Source organism: Schistocerca nitens, chromosome 4 (genome assembly GCF_023898315.1).
Source record: "Schistocerca nitens isolate TAMUIC-IGC-003100 chromosome 4, iqSchNite1.1, whole genome shotgun sequence".
Lineage (NCBI taxonomy): Eukaryota > Metazoa > Arthropoda > Insecta > Orthoptera > Acrididae > Schistocerca > Schistocerca nitens.
In genome coordinates this window covers 968,526,886-968,551,422 of record NC_064617.1, presented here as the reverse complement: position 1 = coordinate 968,551,422, position 24,537 = coordinate 968,526,886, and the positions used below count along the sequence as shown (strand labels likewise).

Genomic DNA, 24,537 nt, shown 5'->3' with positions numbered 1-24,537 from the left:
GTGGCCAGGATGGAATAAAAGCGGCGGCGGAAGGCCTCTGGAGGGACTGAGTCCTTCGAGCCCTGTGCCAAGTCTAGCCGAAGGCAAGGGCGAGGAACGCACCACGGGGGTGTACGCAGAGGGGCCCGGAAAGGAGGTGGAACAGGGACAAGCCCAAGCCCGAAGAGAAGCTCCTTGACGCGTACGGCGATCGGACAACCCGACCGGGGCCGACGCTCTGGCAGATGGACGACCGACTGTGGGAACAGCACACGGTAATTTGGATGCCCGGGCAAGCTAAAAACATGGGCAGCATAAGCAGCCAGTAATTGTTGGCGTCGGAACCGCAGTGGAGGGACACCTGCCTCCACTAGTAAGCTGTCCACAGGGCTGGTGCGGAAAGCACCAGTGGCAAGGCGTATCCCGCTGTGGAGAATTGGGTCCAGCACCCGCAACGCAGACGGGGATGCTGAGCCATATGCCAGGCACCCATAATCCAGACGGGACTGGATTAACGCCTGGTAGAGCCGGAACAGGGTAGAGCGGTCGGCGCCCCAGTGGGTGTGGCTCAAACATCGCAGTGCAGTGAGATGCCGCCAACACGCCTGTTTGAGCTGCCGAATATGAGGCAGCCAAGTCAACCGGGCATCGAGAACCACCCCCAAAAACCTGTGTGATTCCACGACCGAAAGAAGTTCGCCGTTAAGAGAAAGCTGCGGCTCCGGGTGGACACTACGTCGCCGGCAGAAATGCATAACGCAGGTCTTGGCTGCCGAAAACTGAAACCCATGCGCTACAGCCCAAGACTGCGCCTTACGGATAGCGCCCTGTAGCTGACGTTCAACAACTGCAATGCCAGTAGAGCTGTAGTAAAGGCAAAAGTCGTCAGCATACAGGGAAGCGAAGACAGAATTTCCCACGGCCGCAGCAAGCCCGTTAATGGCTATTAAAAACAGACAGACACTTAAAACAGAACCCTGTGGCACACCGTTCTCCTGGACGTGGGAGGAACTATACGAGGCCGCGACTTGCACGCGGAAGGTACGACACGACAGAAAATTGCGGATAAAAATCGGCAGAGGACCCCGAAGACCCCATCCATGAAGCGTAGAAAGGATGTGATGACGCCATGTCGTATCGTACGCCTTCCGCATGTCGAAAAAGACAGCGACCAGGTGCTGACGGCGGGCAAAGGCGGTACGGATGGCCGACTCCAGGCTCACCAGATTGTCGGTGGCGGAGCGGCCTTTACGGAACCCACCCTGGGACGGAGCCAGAAGGCCCCGAGACTCCAATACCCAATTCAAGCGCCGGCTCACCATCCGTTCAAGTAACTTGCAAAGAACGTTGGTGAGGCTAATGGGACGGTAGCTGTACACCTCCAGAGGGTTCGTTCCAGGTTTCAAAACCGGGATGACAATGCCTTCCCGCCATTGCAACGGAAACTCCCCCTCGACCCAAAGACGGTTGTAAAGATCGAGAAGGCGCCGCTGGCAGTCCACTGAAAGGTGTTTCAGCATCTGACAGTGGATGCCATCTGGCCCAGGAGCGGTATCAGGGCAAGCAGCTAGGGCACTGCGAAATTCCCACTCACTAAATGGAGCATTGTAAGATTCTGGGTGGTTGGTGCGAAACGAAAGGCTCCGACGTTCCATCCGCTCTTTAATGGAGCGGAAGGCCTGGGGGTAATTCGCAGAGGCGGAACTCATAGCAAAATGCTCTGCTAAGCGATTTGCAATGACGTCGGAGTCAGTACAAACTGCTCCATTCAGTGAGAGCGCAGGGACGCTGGCAGGGGTCCGATAGCCGTAGACGCGTCGAATCTTGGCCCAGACCTGCGATGGAGTGACATGGAGGCCAATAGTGGATACATACCGCTCCCAGCACTCCTTCTTGCCTTGGCGGATAAGGAGGCGGGCCCGCGCACGCAAGCGTTTGAAGGCGATAAGGTGGTCGATGGAGGGATGTCGCTTGTGACGCTGGAGCGCCCGCCGGCGATCGTTAATCGCTTCAGCGATCTCAGGCGACCACCAAGGCACAGTCCGCCGCCGAGGGGACCCAGAGGAACGGGGAATGGCTGATTCGGCGGCAGTAACGATGCCGGTGGTGACCGATTGAACCACCGCATCAATGTCATCAGTAGAGAGAGGCTCAAAAGCGGCAGTGGAGGAGAACAAGTCCCAGTCAGCCTTATCCATAGCCCATCTGCTAGGGCGTCCAGAAGAGTGGCGCCGTGGTAGTGACAAAAATATCGGAAAGTGGTCACTACCACACAGGTCGTCATGCACACCCCATTGGACAGACGGTAAGAGGCTATGGCTACAGACTGAAAGGTCAATGGCGGAGTAGGTGCCATGCGCCACACTGAAGTGTGTGAAGGCACCATCATTTAACAGCGAGAGATCGAGCTGCGACAATAAATGCTCAACGATGGCGCCTCGACCTGTTGCCACTGACCCACCCCACAGAGGGTTATGGGCGTTGAAGTCGCCCAATAGCAAGAAAGGTGGCGGCAATTGGGCGACCAGTGCGGCCAGGACATGCTGCGAGACATCACCATCCGGTGGAAGGTAAAGACTGCAGACGGTAACAGCCTGTGGCGTCCACACGCGTACAGCGACAGCCTCTAAAGGCGTCTGGAGAGGGACAGACTCGCTGTGCAGAGTGTGAAGGACATATATGCAGACGCCACCAGACACCCTTTCATAAGCTGCTCGGTTCTTATAATAACCCCGATAGCCACGGAGGGCGGGGGTTCGCATTTCTGGAAACCAAGTTTCCTGGAGAGCAATGCAGAAGAAAGGGTAAAGGCTGATAAGTTGGCGGAGCTCAGCTAGATGGTGGAAGAAACCGCTGCAGTTCCACTGGAGGATGGTGTTGTCCATGGCTGGGAAAGGCGTGACGGGACTGGGAAGGCAGATTACGCCACTGGGTCACCTGCTGCCTCCGATGGAGCATCCATGCAAATGCCATCCATTGCGTCCGAGGGACCGGCAAGAGCGAGGTCCTCAGCGGACGCCAGAATCTCCACCTCGTCCTCAGAGGCAGAGCTTGTAGGAAGCGGTGGGATCGGTGCCACCGCAATATCGTTGGTCTTGGGGACTTTCTTCTTTTTCTGCTTGTCACGCTGTGCCTTCGGCGGTTCAGGCTTCATGGGCTTCACTGGGTCAGTCTCAGGGACAGACGACGACCAGGGACTGGCGGTTGTTTCAACCACTTGCGGGCGTCCGCTTTTCCACTGGTCGGAACTTGCGAAGGGAGGTCCCCGAGGGATCCCTTCCTGGCGAGAGTAGCCGAAGAAGTCTTACGCTTCTCCGGCTGGGAAGGGGGAGCTGATGTCCCCGATGGTTGGGAGGGAGTTGCTCCTGGAGAAGATGGAGCAGGAGCAACAGGGTGTGAAGTGCCCCCCACAAGCAAGGGGGCTGGTGGATGCTGACCGATCTTAGAGCCGATTCGTGATGATGGGAGAACCGTCGTTGCAGCAGCGGCGTAGGTTGACGTCATTGCCACAGGATGGAGCCTCTCATATTTCCGTCTAGCCTCGGGGTAGGTCAGCCGGTCCAGGGTCTTATATTCCATTATCTTCCTTTCTTTCTGCAATATCCTACAGTCCGGCGAGCAGGGGGAATGGTGTTCTCCGCAGTTAACACAGATAGGAGGCGGGGCACATGGAGTATCGGGATGCGAAGGACGTCCACAATCCCGACACATGAGGCTGGAAGTACAACGAGATGACATGTGCCCGAACTTCCAGCATTTAAAACACCGCATCGGAGGAGGGATATATGGCTTCACATCACAACGGTAAACCATCACCTTGACCTTTTCGGGTAATACATCACCTTCGAAGGCCAAGATGAAGGCACCGGTGGCTACCTGATTATGCCTCGGACCCCGATGGACGCGCCGGACGAAGTGAACACCTCGTCGTTCGAGGTTGGCGCGTAATTCATCGTCGGACTGCAGAAGAAGATCCCTGTGGAATATAATACCCTGGACCATGTTGAGACTCTTATGCGGCGTGATGCTAACGGAAACATCCCCCAACTTGTCACAATTGAACAACCTCCGTGACTGGGCAGAGGATGCCGTTTTGATGAGCACAGAACCAGAGCGCATCTTGGACAAGCCCTCCACCTCCCCGAACTTGTCCTCTAAATGCTCCACAAAAAACTGGGGCTTGGTCGACATGAACGATTCTCCATCAACCCGCGTACACACGAGGTACCGGGGTGAATATTCTCCACTACCTTCTTTAGCAAGACGTTCCTCCCATGGAGTAGCTAGGGAGGGAAACGATCTCTGATAAAAATTTTTTCCCGTTGAGGTTAGACCTCGATCGCTTAGAGACTGCTGGTGGAGGCCCACCAGCGATAGATGATGTACCACGCTTCATTGCGGGTCATCCGCCCTGATGCCACCTACTCCGACCAAGGGCCCTCCCCACGGGCGCCACCCAGCCGCAGCAATAGCCATCTGGCAGGACGGCCATTGCCGGGAGTCCTGATGCCCCATGGAGATGGGCATCTACTCCTTGGCATACGTGGGGAGTTAACGGCGCAGGCATCAGTAGAGCGATCCCTGTGTTGTCAGGGGGCTACAACCAAGAGGGTACATGGCGGCCCCACCACAACGGACTGGCTACCGTGCTGGATGTTAGGTGACATGTGGTCCATGGTCACCGTCAGTGCAGAAAATGGCCCTGCACAGTGTTTGGCAGAAAGTGTACGCAAGAGCGTAGCCATGCCCAAGCGATGGAGAGCGGGCAGGACTGCAATGCAACGACGAAGAAGATGGCGAAAGTTCTGAACACAACATGGACACAAGGCACCAAGTAAGGCGCCCTTCCCCAATTGGCTCGCTCTTCGGAATAATTTAGAAAGATGGAGGTCAAACCCGAGAGGGGACCATCACATAAGGCCGAAACATTTGAGACTCCTTTTAGTCGCCTCTTACGACAGGCAGGAATACCGCGGGCCTATTCTTACCCCCGAACCCGCAGGGGGGAGCTGGTTTATTGTAGTGCAATCACGAATTCTTATCGATAGGGTTGTGACTGCATTACAGAAAACTTCAGTAGCACTATCGGACTGAACCGTCTCTCTTGTGTGGACTCCAATATTATTAATGAAATTTATCGAGGGACTAGGTCGCACAATATTCTGAACTTGCTCGTCCTATAATGGAAGATTAATTTGTACCCAAACGCGTGATTAGCTGTTTTTAAATCTACAGTGTGTTTAGTTATATCACTGAAGGATTGTCATAATATAGGAGAGCATATGGAAGACACTGGCTGTAAATAATGGCAAGCTACAGTCGATGGGAAAGAAAGTTACTGTATGCAAAACACGGTAAGTTGGTTCACATGGCTCTGAACACTATGGGACTTAACATCTGAGGTCATCAGTGCCCTAGAACTTAGAACTACTTAAACCTAACTAACCTAAGGACTCAACACACATTCATGCCCGAGGCAGGATTCGAACCTGCGACCGTAGCGATCGCGCGGTTCCAGACTGTAGCGCCTAGGCCCGCTCGGCCACCCGGCCGGCAAAACATAGTAAGTGATGTGATTTATTCGTATTAGTTGATACTTCCACGATAAACCATGGAATGGCAGCTCTGTCTCCAATTTCAGATTCTGAATAATAACAACTTTGTCAGGATGCGTGCATGTAAACAATGGTGCCAGCAAAACAGCTGCTAGTAGTAGAAAGCCAGCGGTGTTCGTGTCAGGAAAATGCGTTTCAGGGGCGAATTTTACGAAATTGAGGAAGATGTGGATAATTACGACTCTGATAAAGGGCCAGAATATGTTCCTGAACGCAAATGCGATTTAAGAATTTTTGCTGATCAGGTAAATGTAATAAGCAAGTAAACAACGTTAAGATTCGACTCTCACCATAGTTTAGGTGAATTTACAAAACAGGATGATGGCATAAATGTCCACCTACCGCTTTGACACAAGACCAAAATTTCTTATGATTTTCTGCCAAGTCAGTACATAGAACTTTACTTTCGGATTCGTTGAACGCCTCTCGCATAGCCCTCCTCTGATTAAATTTCGCTTCGTGTAATTTTTGTTTGTCTGCAAGGCTTTGGCTATGTTTATGTATGCTGTGAAGTTCCCTTTGCTTCCACAGCAGTTTTCTAACTCGGTTGTTGTACCACGGCGGCTCTTTTCCATCTCTTATGATCTTGCTTGGCACATACTCATCTAATGCATATTGCACAATGGTTTTGAACTTCGTCCACTGATCCTCAACACTATCTGTACTTGAGACAAAACTTTTGTGTTCAGCCATCAAGTACTCTGTAATCTGCTTTTTGTCATTTTTGCTAAACAGAAAAATCTTCCTACCTTTTTTAGCATTTCTATTTACGGCTGAAATCACCGATGCTGTAACCGGTTTATGATCGCTGATTCCCTGTTTTGCGTTAACTGTTTCAAATAGTTCAGGTCTATTTGTCACCAGAAGGTCTAATATGTTAACGCCACGAGTCGGTTCTCTGTTTAACTCCTCAAGGTAGTTTTCAGATAATGCACTTAACAAATTTCACTTGGTTCTTTCTCCCTGCCACCTGTTATAAACGTTTGAGTCTTCCAGTCTATATCTGGTAAATTAAAATCTCCACCCAAAACTATAACATGGTCGGGAAATCTACTCGAAATATTTTCCAAATTTTCCTTCAGGTGTTCTGCCACAACAGCTGTTGAGCCAGAGGGTCTATAGAGACATCCAATTACCATGTTTGAGCCTGGTTTAACCGTGACCTTCGCCCAAATTATTTCACATTTTGGATCTCCGTCAATTTTCCTTCTATAGTATTGCACTTTTTATCGCTATAAACACGCCGCCCCCCCCCCCCCTCCCCCGTTTCACTGACCAGCCTGTCTCTGCGGTATACATTCCAATCTGAGAATGAGATTTTCACTCTGCAGCGGAGCGTGCGCTGATATGAAGCTTCCTGGCAGGTTAAAACTATGTGCCGGACCGAGACTCGAACTCGGGACCTATGTCTTTCGCGGGCACGTGTTCTGCCATCTGAGCACACAGTTTTAATCTGCCAGGAAATTTCATATCAGCGCACACTCCGCTGCAGAGTGGAAATCTCATTCTGGAAAAATCCGCCAGGCTGTGGCTAAGCCATGTCTCCGCAATATCCTTTCTTTCAGGAGTGCTAGTTCTGCAAGGTTCGCAGGAGGGTTTCTGTTAAGTTTCGAAGGTAGGAGACGAGGTACTGGCAGAATTGAAGCTGTGAGGACGGGTCGTGAGTCGTGCTTGGGTAGCTCAGATGGCAGAGCACTTGCCCGCGAAAGGCAAAGGTCCCGAGTTCGAGTCTCGGTCCAGCACACAATTTTAATGTGCCAGGAAGTTTCATTCCAGTCTGAGTTTAGAACTTCTTTATTGTTCACATTTGGTTTCAGCCAACTTTCCGTCCCTAGTACTATGTGGGCATTGAGACCTTTTATTAATCAGAGCAGTTCTGGGATCTTTCTGTTGTAATGGGTTGTAACAAAACCGTTTTGACTTTTTCGGAGATGAAATACTACTACTTTATCCACACAGCTTCTTGTATTCTCTCGTGAACTGTTATTTTAAATAGAGCATTTTTTTAATATATATCTCATGTAGCATTTCATTTTCTTTTTTGTCAAATGCTAGAAAGCATCCCTCTTTCTGCTTCTGTAGTCTTGGTATGTCACATCACAAAGACTGGGAAGACTTGAAATATACAGTGTTCTCTCCAGGGCAGCAAATAGAAACTGACTCGGAAAATGTACTCAACTAAAACAAGTCGCGCAACTTCTGCACCGCGACAGTCGCGGAACAGCCGCAAAACTTGTCTGGTGATTTGGATTATCCGACTCTGTCGCTAGGAGTATAGCCTACTGCATCTTGCACGTTAGACAAGTAATAACTTAAGAACTCTTGTTCGTGTATTAAATATTTGTCTTTTGTATTCTAATAAGTCGCATGTACACCTCCGAATGCAAAGGAGGCGCTGCCTGTGAAAACAGTTGAATGATTTTCATTTTTCTGTAGCACCTTTTTCTTAGCTTTGTGTCGTTTAAGTAAGACTCATTCCTTCAGAGTTGAGAATAATTTGGGTTGTTGTTGTTGTGGTCTTCAGTCCTGAGACTGGTTTGATGCAGCTCTCCATGCTATATCCTGTGCAAGCTGCTTCATCTCCCTGTACCTACTGCAGCCTACATCCTTCTGAATCTGCTTAGTGTATTCATCTCTTGGTCTCCCTCTACGATTTTTACCCTCCACACTGCCCTCCAGTACCAAATTGGTGATCCCTCGATGTTTCAGAACATGTCCTACTAATCGGTCCCTTCTTCTAGTCAAGTTGTGCCACAAACTCCTCTTTTCCCCAATTCTATTCAATACCTCCTCATTAGTTATGTGATCTACCAATCTAATTTTCAGCATTCTTCTGTAGCACCACATTTCGAAAGCTTATATTCTCTTCTTGTCCAAACTATTTATCGTCCATGTTTCGCTTCCATACATGGCTACACTCCATACAAATACTTTCAGAAACGACTTCCTCACACTTAAATCTATACTCGATGTTAACAAATTTCTCTTCTTCAGAAACGCTTTCCCTACCGTTGCCAGTCTACATTTTATATCCTCTCTACTTCGACTATCATCAGTTATTTTGCTCGCCAAATAGCAAAACTCCTTTACTACTTTAAGCGTGTCATTTCCTAAACTAATTCCCTCAGCATCGCCCGATTTAATTCTACTACATTCCATTATCCTCGTTTTGCTTTTGTTATTACTGCCATCTGCTTTCTGTACAAATTGTAAATAGCCTTTCACTCCGTGTATTTTACCCCTGCCACCTTCAGAATTTGAAAGAGAGTATTCCAGTCAACATTGTCAAAAGCTTTCTCTAAGTCTACAAATGCTAGAAATGTAGGTTTGCCTTTCCTTAATCTATTTTCTAAGATAAGTCGTAGGGTCAGTATTGCCTCACGTGTTCCAATATTTCTACGGAACTCAAACTGATCTTCCCGGAGGTCAGCTTCTACCAGTTTTTCCATTCGTCTGTAGAGAATACGCGTTAGTATTTTGCATCCGTGACTTATTAAATTGATAGTTCGGTAATTCTCTCATCTGTCAACACCTGCTTTCTTTGGGATTGGAATTATTATATTCTTCTTGAAGTCTGAGGGTATTTCGCCTGTCTCATACATATTGCTCACCAGATGGTAGAGTTTTGTCAGGACTGGCTCTCCCAAGGCTGTCAGTAGTTCTAGTGGAATATTGTCTACTCCGGGGGCCTTGTTTCGACTCAGGTCTTTCAGTGCTCTGTCAAACTCTTCACGCAGTATCATATCTCATTTCATCTTCATCTACATCCTCTTCCAATGCCATAATAGAATTCATATTCCATATGAATTGTGGTTCAAAAGAATATTTATTTCAATACATTCTGCAACTCTATGAAATGTATTACGTGGAGACGAAGTCCGATATAACAATAGAAAACTATAGCTGAAGGAAGTATCTGTTAAATACGACTGTAAGTGTGTTAAGTTGGCAGTAAACTATTTATGACAAGGTATTTACTGCCTTGCTCAGCATCAAACGCGTCTTTATTTTTTATGTGGAACTAAATATGTGTCGTAAACACCTGGCCAATTTGTCCAGAAGGTGTCACTTGTATTATTAGGTAGTGGAACATTCCAAAAGCAGTTCTGCATTATTTTTTTTTTCTTTTCTTTTCCACACACACAACCCGTGTAACACTACAGTGAGCGGCTTAACAAAACACCACCTACATAGATATCGCCTTAAGGTCAGTTTGGCAAGTCGCAGAGTTCGTGAGAGCCGGTATCACGAGCTGTGACATTTTCAAGCCTCGCAGCAGTCGCACATTCCTCGACGGGCGGCCCCTCTTGCACCCTCACGTTCCGCGCGCTGTGGCACGCCCCCGCGCCCCACGCACGCTCGCTCACTCACCTGCGCTATCTGGTTGGCCGCCATGGCGACCGCGGGTGTCGCCCCAGCTGTGGCCGTCACGATGGCTGCATGCGCGTGCTGCTCATCCAGGGGTCGCCCTCCTCCTACACTTTACGGGCAAACTTCAAGGGCGCCGCCACCGCCGGCCGGCCGGGCTCCACAGCGGGAAACTCGAGGGTCGACAACATGCGTGGCTGCTTCGCAATTTCCTGCCGTCTGCAGCGCGACGGCGCTGAACAGAATTACGCCTTGGTGAAAACAAGCGCCTCTTCTCGAATTTTGTTTTTGATCTGTTTTGTTTTTGTGACGCTAAATTAAAACATCACTGTTATAGAGAACAAGATATCGCAACGAGACACCTGGAACTGACAACCGAACTCTTGAGATTCCTACGAGAACATCTCACGACAAAACTATTCCACCTAGTATGCAAGACTGATGAGATATGCGAAATATCCCTCACAGTTCAAGAATAATTTGATAATTCCAAAAAGGGCATGCTTGACGACAGGTGTGAATACCGCCAACCTATCAGTTTTATAAGGCATGAATGAAAAATATTGACACGAACTATTTACAGAAGAATGAAGCCGATCTTGGGTAACACTAGTTTGAGCTCCGGTAAAATGTACGAACTTGCAAAGCAACACTGACACCGAGAAGATAAGTTAAAGAAAGGTAAACCTGCGTTTATAGAATTTGTAGATTTAGATTAAGCTTTTGGAACTTAAGTGGACTACACACTTCGAAATTCTGAATGTAATACGGATAACACACAGGGAGCGAAGGTTGTCCAAAACTTGTAAAGAAACCAGTCTGCAGTCAAAAGGGTCGAGGAACACGAATGAGATGTGATGCTTTAGAAGAGAATGAGACAGCGTTGGAGCCACTCCTCGAAATTATTCAATCTGTATACTGAACACGCAATAAAGGAAGCCAACTAAAAATCTGAGAGGCAAATTAAATTTCAGGACAAGAAATAAAAATTTTGAGGCTTGCCGATGACATTGTAATTTGTCAGGGACACCAAATAACTGAAGAGCAGTTGAACGGAATGGATCCTCTCTTGAAACGCTGTTACAAGATGAACATGAACTAAAGTAATACAAGGGCTATGAGATGCAGTCGAATTAAACCAGGCGATGCTGAGGGAATTAAGTTAGTAAATGACATATTAGATGTAACCCGCGAGTTCTACTTCTTTTGCGCAGAAAAAAAAAAAAAAAAAAAACTGATCATGGCCGAAGTAGAGACGTAAAATGCAACTGGCAATAACACAGGCTTTTCTAAAAATGAGAAATTTGTTGACATCGAATTTAACTGAAGCGTTAGGTCTTTTCCGAAGATATTCGTCTTGATTATAGCCTTGTACGGAAGAGCAACGTAGACAGTAAGCAATTCATATAAGAGGAGGTTAGGAGCTTTTGAAATGTCATGCTACAGAGAACTGCGTAAGTTTAGATCTACTGATCGGATAACTAGCTAAGAAGTACTGAATCGAATGGAGCGGGAAAGACATTTATCGCACAATTAGACTAAAAGAAGAGATCAGTCGATAGAAGTTTTCATGAGACATAGAAGAACAGTCAGTTCGGGGGGGGGGGGGGGGGGAGGAGGAGGGGGGGGAGTTTAAGCACCCTACAGCTTGACTTCGCTTTCTCACATGAGATAATTTTGAGAAAAAAAACATTATAGCAACATATAATAGTTACAGCGAAATAAAGATCTGACTTCTATAACACAGTTCAATGGATGCAGGTTGTTATGCAAAGAGGCTTGTGCAGGGTAAGCTAGCGTCGCCATCCGCACCGAACCGTCTTCGGAATGAAGGCTACAACAATAAGAAACGACGCTAAGGCAGACACACGTTACAAGAAAAAGAGTGGGGGCGGTGGGAGGGGAGAAATAGATAAAGAACGGCTGAACGCCTCTCTCAAGCATCATAGCTGCTCCAATCAAGCATTTCAATTGATCCTCAGCACATCAAATCGTACCGCCAGGGGCTTTCGACACCATTCTCCTCTGTTTCCCCTCTGCTGCGCAGTTAAACGGCTTTCACCGAGTTCGCTAACTGTCAGTAAGATTAAATGCGTGCTCTCATTCGAGCGCTGAAACGCCCTTCATCAGCATGTAAATCTGCCACACAGCCAAGAGGGTATGAAGCGCAGAGGACGTCGAGGTAATTCTGTGTTCAACGACTCTGCTGGGCAATCAGAATACTTGAAATTTTCACCGAAGTCCCTCACGCACGACAAGGGCACTCAAAGTTACTGCAGTTACTGTGGGCTTTCATATTTTAGTTTCACGTCCTGCTATCGAACCACACTCTTGATTTATACAGGGTGTCCCACTCAAACATCCCAAGGACCCAGGAGAGAAAAACCGCAGTAGATACGACAGTGAAAAATGCACCACATGTAGAGCATCTCAAACAATTTATATTCCCGCGTCAGAACTGATCAATATCGTCGCCAGAGTGCAGCATGGTTGCATGATTTGTAAATGGCGACTCCAGAGCCGCGCACCAAGCAGCAGTGTGGTTAGCAGAAACGAATCGCCGATTGCTGTGCAAAGAAATTATCGTAGTGTGTATGAATGTGGTCCATCTGATGTGATCGCCGATTGCTGTGCAAAGAAATTATCGTAGTGTGTATGAATGTGGTCCATCTGATGTGAAAACCATTAAGCAATAGTATAGGAAGTTTTTCTGGCAACAGCAAGTCTTCTGAAACATTCTGGCGGTGCGCCTTACGGAGTTTCAAATGAGAGAGCGGAGGACATCAGACAAACGTTTCTCAGACGCCTACGTAAGTCAATTCGTCAACCATCTTGGCAACCTTATGTACCGTGATCAACATTGCATCGTGAAGTTCACCGGCGTCTTCGTATGTGTGCTTACGAAGTGCAAATTCTGCAACATCTGACGCCGAACGACAAACCGCACACAATTTGCTCGCGGATATGCTGCAACGCATTGGTATGGATCCAGCTTCATGGAAAGATGTTTATTCTCAGGTGAGGCAACCTTTCATCTATCAGAAAGGGTTAATAGGCACAATGGTAGGATTTGCTGTCCGAAAAATCCGCACGTTGTCTTTGAACATGTTCGTGATAGCCATTTTCACTTCATGCGACCATGCTGCTCTCTGGCGACTATATTTGGCACTTCTGACGCGGGAATATAAACTCTTTGAGATGCTCTACAATGCAGTGCAATTTTCATTGTCTTGTCTACTGCTTTTTTTTCCTGGGTCTTTGAAATCAGGGAGGTTCGAGTGGGACACCCTGTACTTTTCTTAGTGATTTAACCGCAGTAGTTTTACTTTTAGTAGTTTCAAACAGTTTCTTGACACTCGCGCTGAAAAAAGACGACGATTAGCGCTTTTCTGTGCAGCTTCTCCCACATAAAAAGCTCACACGATGTCTTCGAGAGATAAAGCAAATATTAATTAATCGAAAATGATTATTTAATTCATAGATGTCAAATGATACAGGGATTCATGACCATTTCAGGCAGCTAAGAAGCCACTGAATACAACGCAGGCATTTTTAGCAGAAGTGCAATGTCATTTATCCCACAGTATCGGAGTCGTCACTATGTTGTTTTATTAAATTTGAACAATACCCTAAAGCAATACAGCGATAAAATTATTAGCTATCCTTGTAACATAAGTAATAATTTTTTTCGCAATATAATGGAAAAGACTCATTGCTACTTACATATACAGTGTGGTCCATTGATCGTGACCGGGCCAAATATCTCACGAAATAAGCGTCAAACGAAAAAACTACAAAGAACGGAACTTGTCTAGCTTGAAGGGGGAAACCAGATGGCGCTATGGTCGGCCCGCTAGAGGGCGCTGCCATAGGTCAAACGGATAACAACTGCGTTTTTTTTTAATGGGAACCAACAGTTTTTATTACATATTCGCTTAGTACGTAAAGAAATATGAATGTTTTAGTTGGACCACTTTTTTCGCTTTGTGACAGATGGCGCCGTAATAGTCACAAACATATGGCTCACAATTTTAGACGAACAGGTGGTAACAGGTTTCTTAAATTAAAATACAGAACGTAGGTAGGTACGTTTGAACATTTTATTTCGGTTATTCCAATGTGATACACGTACCTTTTTGAACTTATTTCTGAGAACGCATGCTGTTACAGCGTAATTACCTGTAAATACCACATTAATGCAATAAATGCTCAAAATGATGTCCGTCAACCTCAATGCATTTGGCAATACTTGTAACGACATTCCTCTCAACAGCGAGTAGTTCGCCTTCCGTAACGTTCGCACATGCATTGACAATGCGCTGACGCATGTTGTCAGGCGTTGTCGGTGGATCACGATAGCAAATATCCTACAACTTTCCCCACAGAAAGAAATCCGGGGACGTCAGATCCGGTGAACGTGCGGGCCATGATACGGTGCTTGGACGATCGATCCACCTGTCATGAAATATGCTATTCAATACCGCTTCAACCGGAGGCGAGCTATGTACCGGATGTCCATCATGTTGGAAGTACATCCCCATTCTATCATGCAGTGAAACATTTTGTAGTAACATCGGTTGTACATTACGTAGGAAATCAGTATACACTGTACCATTTGGATTGTCATCGATAAAATGGGGGCCAATTATCCTTTCTCCCATATTGCCGCACCGTACATTAACCCGCCAAGGTCGCTGATGTTCCACTTGCAGCCATCGTGGATTGTCCGTTGCCCAATAGTGCATATTATGCCGGTTTACGTTACCGCTGTTGGTGAACGACGCTTCGTCGCTAAATAGAACGCGTGCAAAAAATCTGTCATCGTCCCGTAATTTCACTTGTGCCAAGTGGCAGAACTGTACACCACGTTCAAAGTCGTCGCCATGCAATTCCTGGTGCAAAGAAATATGGTACGGGTGCAATCGATGTTGATGTAGCATTCTCAACACCGACGTTTTTGAGATTTCCGATTCTCACGCAATTTGTCTGCTACTGATGTGCGGAATAGCCGCGACAAAAGCTAAAACACCTACTTGGGTATCACCACTTGTTGCAGGTCGTGGTTGACGTTTCACATGTGGCTGAACACTTCCTGCTTCCTTAAATAACGTAACTATCCGGCGAACGGTTCGGACACTTGGATGATGTCCAGGATACCGAGCAGCATACATAGCACACCCGTTGGGCATTTTGATCACAATAGCCATACATCAACACGATATCGACCTTTTCCGCAATTGATAAACGGTCCATTTTAAGACGGGTAATGTATCACGAAGCAAATACCGTCCGCACTGTCGGAATGTTACGTGATACCACGTACTTATACGTTTGTGACTATTACAGCGCCATCTGCCTCAAAGCGAAAAAAGTGGTCCAACTAAAACATTCACATTACTTTACGTACTACACGAATACGAGGTGCGGCTAGAAAAAAACCGGACTGATGCTGGAAAATACATTTATTTACAATTATTTACAATTTCATGTTATCTCCTTCAATGTACTCTCCTCCTCGGTCTCTACATCGCTCCATACGAATTTTCCACTGTTCATAGCAATGCTGCAGATCATTTTCGGTAAGTCAATACATTACTTCCGTCGCTTTTTCTTTTACTGCTTCAACAGTCTCAAATCTAGTTCCTTTCAAAGCTGACTTGACTTTAGGGAAAAGAAAAAAGTCACAGGGGGCCAAATCAGGTGAGTAGGGTGGATGATCTAAGATGGGAATGTTGTGTTTTGCCAAAAACGTCTTCACTGACAACGCACTGTGAGCTGGGGCATTGTCTTGGTGAAGGATCCATGACTTTTTTCTCCACAAATCGTTCCGTTTTCTCCGTACTCGCTCACGTAGGGTAGCCAGGACGCTAATGTAGTAATGCTGATTCACTGTTTGTCCCTCTGGTACCCAATCAATGTGCACAATCCCTTTGATGTCAAAAAAAAAACAATCATCATTGCCTTGAATTTCGATTTTGACTTTCGTGCTTTTTTTTTTGTCGTGGAGAACCAGGAGTTTTCCAATGCATCGATTGGCGTTTAGTTTCGGGATCGTAAGTAAAAAACCACGATTCATCGCAAGTAATAACATTTTGTAAGAAGGTGGGATCACTTTCATTGTTTTCCAGGATGTCAGAACAAATCATTCTTCGGCGTTCCTTCTGTTCAATTGTGAGACACTTTGGAACCATTTTTGAGCACACTTTGTTCATGTTGAAACTTTCATGAAGAATCTGCCTAACACTTTCCTTGCCAACTCCTGTTAACTCAGACACTGCTCTGATTGTTAAACGGCGATCTTGTCGAACAAGTTTACCGATTTTTTCAATGTTTGCATCAGTTTTTGCTGACAATGGTCTGCCAGTGCGAGTGTCATCACTGGTGTCTTCGCGGCCATCTTTAAACCACTCAAACACTTGTGTTCGCGATAAACAATCATCGCCGTACACTTGTTGTAACATTACAAACGTTTCACTTGCAGATTTTCCTAGTTTGAAACAAAATTTGATGTTAACACGCTGTTCTTTCTGTACACTCAACATTTTCCGACGCACAGACAAAACGTCAACTACTTAAGACAGACGCCACGGGCAGACTGAGTGCAGGAGGCAGATGAAACTCGAGCAGTAGGCGGAGCGAGAGTCACGTGACAGGCCACGCGACTTTCAGCCTTATTGCATTCGTTTTATTGTTTCACCAGTACTAGTCCGGTTTTTTTCTAGCCACACCTCGTATGTAATAAAAGAGGGGGTTCCTATTTAAAGAAACGCAGTTGATATCCGTTTGAGCTATGGTAGCGCCATCTAGCGGTAGGTAGCGCCATCTAGCGGGCCAACCATAGCGCCATCTGGTTTCCCCCTACAAGCTACACGAGTTTCGTTCTGAGTAGTTTTTTCGTTTGATGCTTATTTCGAGAGATATGTGGCTCGGTCACTATCATCGGCCACCCTGTATACTGAGCTGCTAAAAGTCGGGGGATAGAGATGTGCACACATACAGATAGGGGGAGTGTCGATTACACAAGATATAAAGGGGCAGTACATTGGAGGAGCTGTCATATAAACTCAGGCGATTGATGTGGAAAGGTTCCTGACGCGATTGTGGCCGCCCGATGGGAACTGACAGCCTATGAGCGCGAAATGATAATTGACGCTAGACGCATGGAGCATTCGATTTCGGTAATCGTCAGGACCCTCAATATTCCGAGATCCACAGTCAAGAGTGCGCCGAGAACAACACATTTCAGGCATTACTTCTCACCACGGACAATTCAGTGGGCGACGGCCTCCACTTAACGGCCGAGATCAGCGGCGTGTGCATAGAGTTGCCAGTGCTAACAGACAAGCAACACAGCGTGAAATAAGCACAGCGTATCCGTTAGGACAGTGCGGCGAAATGTGGCGTCAGTGGGCTACGGCAGCAGACGACCGACGGGAGTGCCTTTGCTAACAGCACGACACCGCCTGCAGCGCCTCTCCTGGACTCTTTAACTTCTCGGTCGGACCCTAGACGACTGGAAAACCGTGGCCTGGTTAGATGAGTCACGGTTTCGGTTGGTAAGAGCTGACGGTAGGATTCGAGAGTGGCACAAATCCCGTGAAGCCAGGTTGTCAACAAGACACTGTGCAAGCTGGTGGTAACTCTATGATGGTGTGGGCTACGTTTCCTTGTAATGGACTGGGTCCTCTGGATCTTCGCCTACTTTGAGACCATTTGCAACTGTTCGTGGAGTCTCTTGGTTGTGCCTCTCTGCAACTGAACGTCTCCTGTAGCAATCTGTCCTTTCCTTAATGTTGTCGTTATTCCATCTCGGCTTTTCCATAATTGTTATTTTTGTATTTAGACTACACAGTTACCTATATTTATGGATTCTGTTTCAACCAGCCAATTTCATTCACTCAAAACAGGCCCCAAAAGTTTTGAGATTTTCTATTATTCTGAATGTTTTAAAGTTGAACTTGGCATTTTCACGGAGGGAAAAAAAGTTGCAGGCAACACACATTAGGCAACTGTGAATCCCTGTGCTTATCTCACCCTCTTCCCCCACCGTGTTCCTCTTTCCTATGTACAGCTTTTTTTTTAACGCCTACATAGGCACCATGTAGGCACCATCCTGCAAATTTCCCTGCCACCATTTTAAGGTTGGTGTCTACACTGACGGCGAAGAACATTGAAAAAATGTGTGTGTATTTCTAAGGGACCAAACTGCTTAGGTCATCGGTGCCTAGACTTACACACTACTTAAACTAACTTATGCTAAGAACAACACAGACACCCACGCCCGAGGGAGGACTCGAAACTCCGGCGGGAGGGGCCGGGCAGTCCGTGACATGACGCCTCAAACCGCGCGGCCACTTCGCGCGGCGAAAGAACGTTGAAGAATTCTCAGTAACGAACCAATAGACCGTATTTTGTATATATATATATTAAACAGTTTTATAAAAATAATTAGGAAACTTCGACTATATCCAATATTCATTTTTATGTATAACAGACTTGAAGACAGCTTTTACCATAATCGGCCACGATCAAAATGTACCAAACATTGGTAAATTGATTTCAATGTTGAGATGTGAAACCCTGGACTTACAAAAGGCAGGAAACTAGTATAATACGACGATGCGTCACGATTGCAATCCGTCAGCTTATACGAATAGCGGGTGGACTGGGTACGCCAATTTGCGCCAACGAAAACAGAAAGATGGCAGGGGTTTAGTCGTAGGTAAAACAGGTGGCAGACTTGGGCTCATCGGCTGCATGCTGGGAGAATGCGGCTTGTCCACAAAGAGAACGCTTACGAAATACTCATGCGGGCCATCCTAGAATATTGCACAATCTTGTGAACCCATACTTAATACGGCTAACAGAGGATACTGAAGATGGGCAACGCTGAAGGTCACAGGCTTGTTTCACCCACGTGAGATGCAAAAACCTGGCGTGGTAGACGGTTGCAGATGGACGCCAACTATCCCGCGAAAGCCTATTTACGGATTTTGAATGACCATTATTAACTGAACGATCTAGGAACACATTACAGGCATGTAACCACCACTTCCGTATGGAGTGCGAAAACAAGATTAGACGAATTATTACGGGCGCAGAGCCTTTACATTGAATACGCCGTGGAAATAGCTTCTTTTCTAGTGCTTAATAAATGAGAACCTGTTGGGCGGCGAATCGTCACCTGCGATTGCAACTGGCTGCTGCTTACAAAAAAGGTAAAATACCAAATACACAGATTTACATACAAATATCGCCGACGTCCATCCGTTTCAGGATAGTAGCTAATACTCTGTTCAAAAATGGTTCAAATGGCTCTGAGCACTATGGGACTCAACTGCTGAGGTCATTAGTCCCCTAGAACTTAGAACTAGTTAAACCTAACTAACCTAAGGACATCACAAACATCCATGCCCGAGGCAGGATTCGAACCTGCGACCGTAGCGGTCTTGCGGTTCCAGACTGCAGCGCCTTTAACCGCACGGCCACTTCGGCCGGCTCTCTGTTCTCAATCACCACCCTCTTGGGTTCTGGGTTCAGTATGTGGTAAACTGTGCCTGCATTTACCATTGCTATGTCCTGAAGATAGAAATATACACCGATGAGCCAAAACATTATGCCCACCTACTTAAAAGCACGTCTCGAAAGCAGTTCAGCTGTGATTCTGCATGCCATGCATTAGACAAGTATTGTAAGTTTCCACTGGTCTGTGACAGGATGCCTACGCGTAGGTCACACACTTCCCGTCATTTATGAGCGGTTTGTTTGTAGGCGCGGAGCTTACGCCCGATAGCGGACCAGCTGGGTTTCATCAAATTCAGATAAAATTGTTAAGGCTTTCGTGGGCACTTGTTGAACGAGTGACTGGCATTGTCAAAGCTTCACCCTCCGTTGCTGCTTCACCACCGGCATTGGAGGGTGAATGAGCTTTGACAATGTCAGCCACTCGTGCTGGCGAAACGTCAGTAAAATCATTAGATGAACGTCCCCCGAAGAACCCGATACAGAAGCTAATAGGCAGTTTGTCAAATTCAGATAAGCCGAATTTGATGGCCAAGAAATCAACCTGAGTTCACTATCATGCTCCTCAAACCTTTGCAGCACGATTCTGGCCTTGTGACGTGCAGTTATCTTTTACATCTACATCTACATAGATACTCCGCAATCCACCATACGGTGCGTGGCGGAGGGTATCTCGTATCACAACTAGCATCTTCTGTCCCTCTTCCACTCCAAAACAGAACGAGGGAAAAATAACTGCTTATATGCCTCTGTACGAGCCCTAATCTCTCTTATCTTTGTGGTCTTTCCGCGCAATATAAGTTGGCGGCAGTAAAATGGTACTGCAGTCAGCCTCAAATGCTGGTTCCCTATATTTCCTCAGTAGCGATTCACGAAAAGAACGCCTTCTTTCCTCGAGAGACTCCCACCCGAGTTCCTGAAGCATTTCCGTAACACTCGCGTGATGATCAGACCTACCAGTAAGCCTCTGAATAACTTCTATGTCCTCCCTCAATCCGACCTGATAGGGATCCCACACGCTCGAGCAGTACTCGACAATAGGTCGTATTAGTGTTTTATAAGCGGTCTCCTTTACAGATGAACCACATCTTCCCAAAATTCTACCAATGAACCGAAGACGACCATCCGCCTTCCCCACAACTGCCATTACATGCTTGTCCCACTTCATATCGCTCTGCAATGTTACGCCCAAATGTTTAATCGACGTGACTGTGTCAAGCGCTACACTACTAATGGAGTATTCAAACATTACGGGATTCTTTTTCCTATTCATCTGCATTAATTTACATTTATCTATATTTAGAGTTAGCTGCCATTCTTTACACCAATCACAAATCCTGTCCAAGTCATCTTGTATCCTCCTACAGTCACTCAACGACGACACCTTTCCGTACAACACAGCATCATCAGCAAACAGCCGCACATTGCTATCCACCCTATCCAAAAGATCATTTATGTAGATAGAAAACAACAGCGGACCTACCACACTTCCCTGGGGCACTCCAGATGATACCCTCACCTCCGATGAACCTCACAATCGAGGACATCTTGCTGGAAATGCCATCGCTGTTGGGGAGACATCAAACATACGGGCTTACAACTGGTCCCTAACTAAGTTTCCGTCGTCCACAGCTGTCACGGTGCCTTCGATTGCTACTGCAGGTCGCATGGAAGCCCAGGGGAATGTTCCCCATAACATAATACTGCTCCCACCGGCCTGCGTCTGTGGTACGCTACATGGTTCGAGCAGCCTGGATGACAGCGTACCTGGACCCGACCGGCGATCTGATTTCATAATAAACGGAATTCGTGCGACCAGGCGACACTATTGCACTCATGCGCGGTCCAGTCTCTGTGATGCCGTGCCCACTGTAATCGTAATTGACGATGCGAGTCAATGTGGAAACACTAGGGGTCCTGTGCTGCGGACCACCAAGTTCAACACTGTGCACTGAACACCTGTGCCTGTGACAGCACTGTACTCTGTCGTCAGATCGCAGCCTATCTTGCTTCAGAGAGCGTGCAAGCCTCCGATCCCTATGTTCTGTGATGAGGCATGGACGCCCAACTTCACGTCATCTACTCGTGGCTTCAGCATCGCTCAACCACTCTGCATATATGCTCACGACAGCAGCAAGCGAACAGCCGACCAGCTTCACTACTTGTAAGATGCTCGCTCGCAGGCACTGGGCCACAACAATCCGGCTTTTGCCAATGTTGCTGAAGTCTGCGAATTTCCGCATTTGCTCCACTAATCGTCGGTAGAATGATTCTCCATTCGTCTCAGCTCCACTCATACACTCTTCTTACAGCGTCACGTGCCCTCAGTGCCACTACTCACCATCGACCTCACCAGGGGCAGTGATCATAATGTTTTGGCTCGTAACTGTATCTTCTGGTAGTCGTTGACATATCTTCACTTAAGATTGAAGTTTCTGAAGAAGAGAAATTTGTTAACATCTAGTATAGATTTAAGTGTCAGGAAGTCGTTTCTGAAAGTATTTGTATGGAGTGTAGCCATGTATGGAAGTGAATCATGGACGATAACCAGTTTGGACAAGAAGAGAATAGAAGCTTTCGAAATGTGGTGCTACAGAAGAATGCTGAAGATTAGATGAGTAGATCACATAACTAATGAGGAGGTACTGAATAGAATTGGGAAGAAGAGAAGTTTGTGGCACAACTTTACTAGAAGAAGGGATCGGTTGGTAGGACATGTTCTGAGGCATCAAGGGATCACCAATTTAGTATTGGAGAGCAGCGTGGAGGGTAAATAATCGTAGAGGGAGACCAAGAGATTAATACACCAAGCAGATTCGGAAGGATTTAGGTTGCAGTAAGTACTGGGAGATGAAGAGGCTTGCACAGGATAGAGTAGCATCGAGAGCTGCATCAAACCAGTGTCTGGACTGAAGATCGCAACAACAACAAGATCGAAGGACGCTTTGCTGTCGCATTGGCACACGTTTGCTGCGTCTGCAAGCTTTGTTGCGTACTTCCAATTTCCCTATAGTTCAAAACGTGTCGCTTACATTATTTCCACCATTACTCAAATTATTTTAATTAACTTTTTCAAAAAGTGCCGAATTCTCGCTGCTTCTGCATCGCAGTGGTGAACCATGTTGTCACTCAATGAGATCACGAGACGCAGACCAAATGCACGTAAGCTCGAATTACCGCTTCAGTTTCACAAACCTGCAACTACGGTCTTAGTTGCACAACTATTACACAAAGAAACGACTACAGGAAAGATGCACGTACTGTGTAGGGTGTACCCTCATCGTACGCGAATGGGTAAAATGTATGTAAATCCAAGATAACGCCTATAAGAAAGAGAAATAACCCTATCGTATGAGATTACAGGATTAGTCACTAAACCTTATTAGCACACCACACTATCTGTATTCAGGGTGAATACTAGGAAGGGACATGAAGTAGGACGATAAAGTAAAATCGGTTTAGGTAAGGCGAATGGAACACTCAGATTTGGTAGTAGGATTCTGGGGAGTAGTGCATCTGTAAAGGAAATGGCATACGAGATGCCAGAGCGACAAATTCTAGAGTGTTGTTCCAGTGTTTTGTGCCCTTATCAGGTAGGTATGAGAACAGACATCGGAGGAAGTAAGTGACGCGCTGCTGGGACCTTATCAGGACAAGAAAGAAAATCTGTCACATGGTTACAATGCAGCCTCCGCTACAGTGTTACTGCGGTTTGTGGGATATAAATGTAGCTAGAATGAGATTTGCACTCTGCAGCGGAGTGTGCGCTGATATGAAACTTCCCGGTAGATTAAAACTGTGTGCCGGACCGAGACTCGAACTCGGGACCTTTGCCTTTCGCGGGCAAGTGCTCTACCAACTGAGCTACCCAAGCACGACTCACGCCCCGTCTTCACGGCTTTACTTCTGCCAGTACCTCGTCTCCTACCTTCCAAACTTTACAGAAGCTCTCCTGCGAACCTTGCAGAACTAGCACTCCTGAAAGAAAGGTAGAGCACTTGCCCGCGAAAAGCAAAGGTCCCGAGTTAGAGTCTCGGTCCGGCACACAGTTAATCTGCCAGGAAGTTTCATATCAGCGCACACTCCGCTGCAGAGTGAAAATCTCATTCTGTAAACATCCCCCAGGCTGTGGTTAAGCCATGTCTCCGCAATATCCTTTCTTCCGGGAGTTCTAGTTCTGCAAGGTTCGCAGGAGAGCTTCTGTGAAGTTTGGAAAGTAGGAGACGAGGTACTGGCAGAAGTGAAGCTGTGGGGACGGGGGCGTGAGCCGTGCTTGGGTAGCTCAGTTGGTAGAGTACTTGCCCGCGAAAAGCAAAGGTCCCGATTTCGAGTCTCGGTCCGGGACACAGTTTTAATCTGCCAGGAAGTTTGATAAATGTAGCTGTTGTGCTTCATTCGCGAATGGAAGGGCGGAAACGCTTCTACGATGTGCAATGTGAAGTACTCCCTGGCATGCACTTCACCGCTGCTTGCAGAGTGGACGTGGAGGTCACCCTAACGGAGTGAGAGACGAGCTGCTTGCCCCCCGCGCTCCGTGCCACTGGTAACCGAATGCGCGGCGGGCAGCAGCGTGGCGGGATGCAGGGTATTGTATCGGGGCAGCGGGGGCAGTAATGGGGCAAACGAGGACGCGCGCCCAGCCTGCAGGTCGGCGGCGATCAATACTGCAGCTGACTGGCCGTGGCGCGGCGCGGCCGCCGCAGTCTCGGCCGCTCCACCTGCCACGGCTGCCTCTGGCCCTCCCCGCCGACAGCTGTCCACACGTCACCGACCTCAGTGGGAGCGATCGGGAGTCGAGCGCGTTTTAGAAGACACGCGAGCGATACGAAAGAGGCAGTAGCTTATTCCCAGATTCTGCACTTAATAAAACGTAAAAACAACTCACGGATCAGGTCTTAAGCCTGTACCGCATGACCTAATGACGAGCTACGGTCGTGGGACATATGATCAGCATGTCGCCAATACCTCCCAGCCGTTATGATGATCCTGATGATGCCGCTTTATTACAGCAGCTCCTCCGTTCGCCCCACGAGGCTGAATGGACCCCATTCCA

The 24,537-nt window shown here is 47.2% G+C and overlaps 1 protein-coding gene across 5 annotated transcripts in view; it reads right to left on the bottom strand.

Annotated features, from left to right (window-relative positions):
- The window catches only part of LOC126253651 (transmembrane protein 47), a 387,066-nt gene that overhangs the window by 68,305 nt on the left and 294,224 nt on the right, over positions 1-24,537 (bottom strand). Inside the window, exon 2 of one of the 5 annotated variants that reach the window (XM_049955163.1) lies at positions 9,966-10,197. The exons of the other annotated variants lie outside the window; for them this stretch is intronic. Coding sequence (XP_049811120.1) covers positions 9,966-9,989 — 24 coding nt within the window. The 5' untranslated portion in view covers positions 9,990-10,197. The remainder of the gene's footprint in view (positions 1-9,965; positions 10,198-24,537) is intronic. 5 annotated transcript variants of the gene reach the window in all.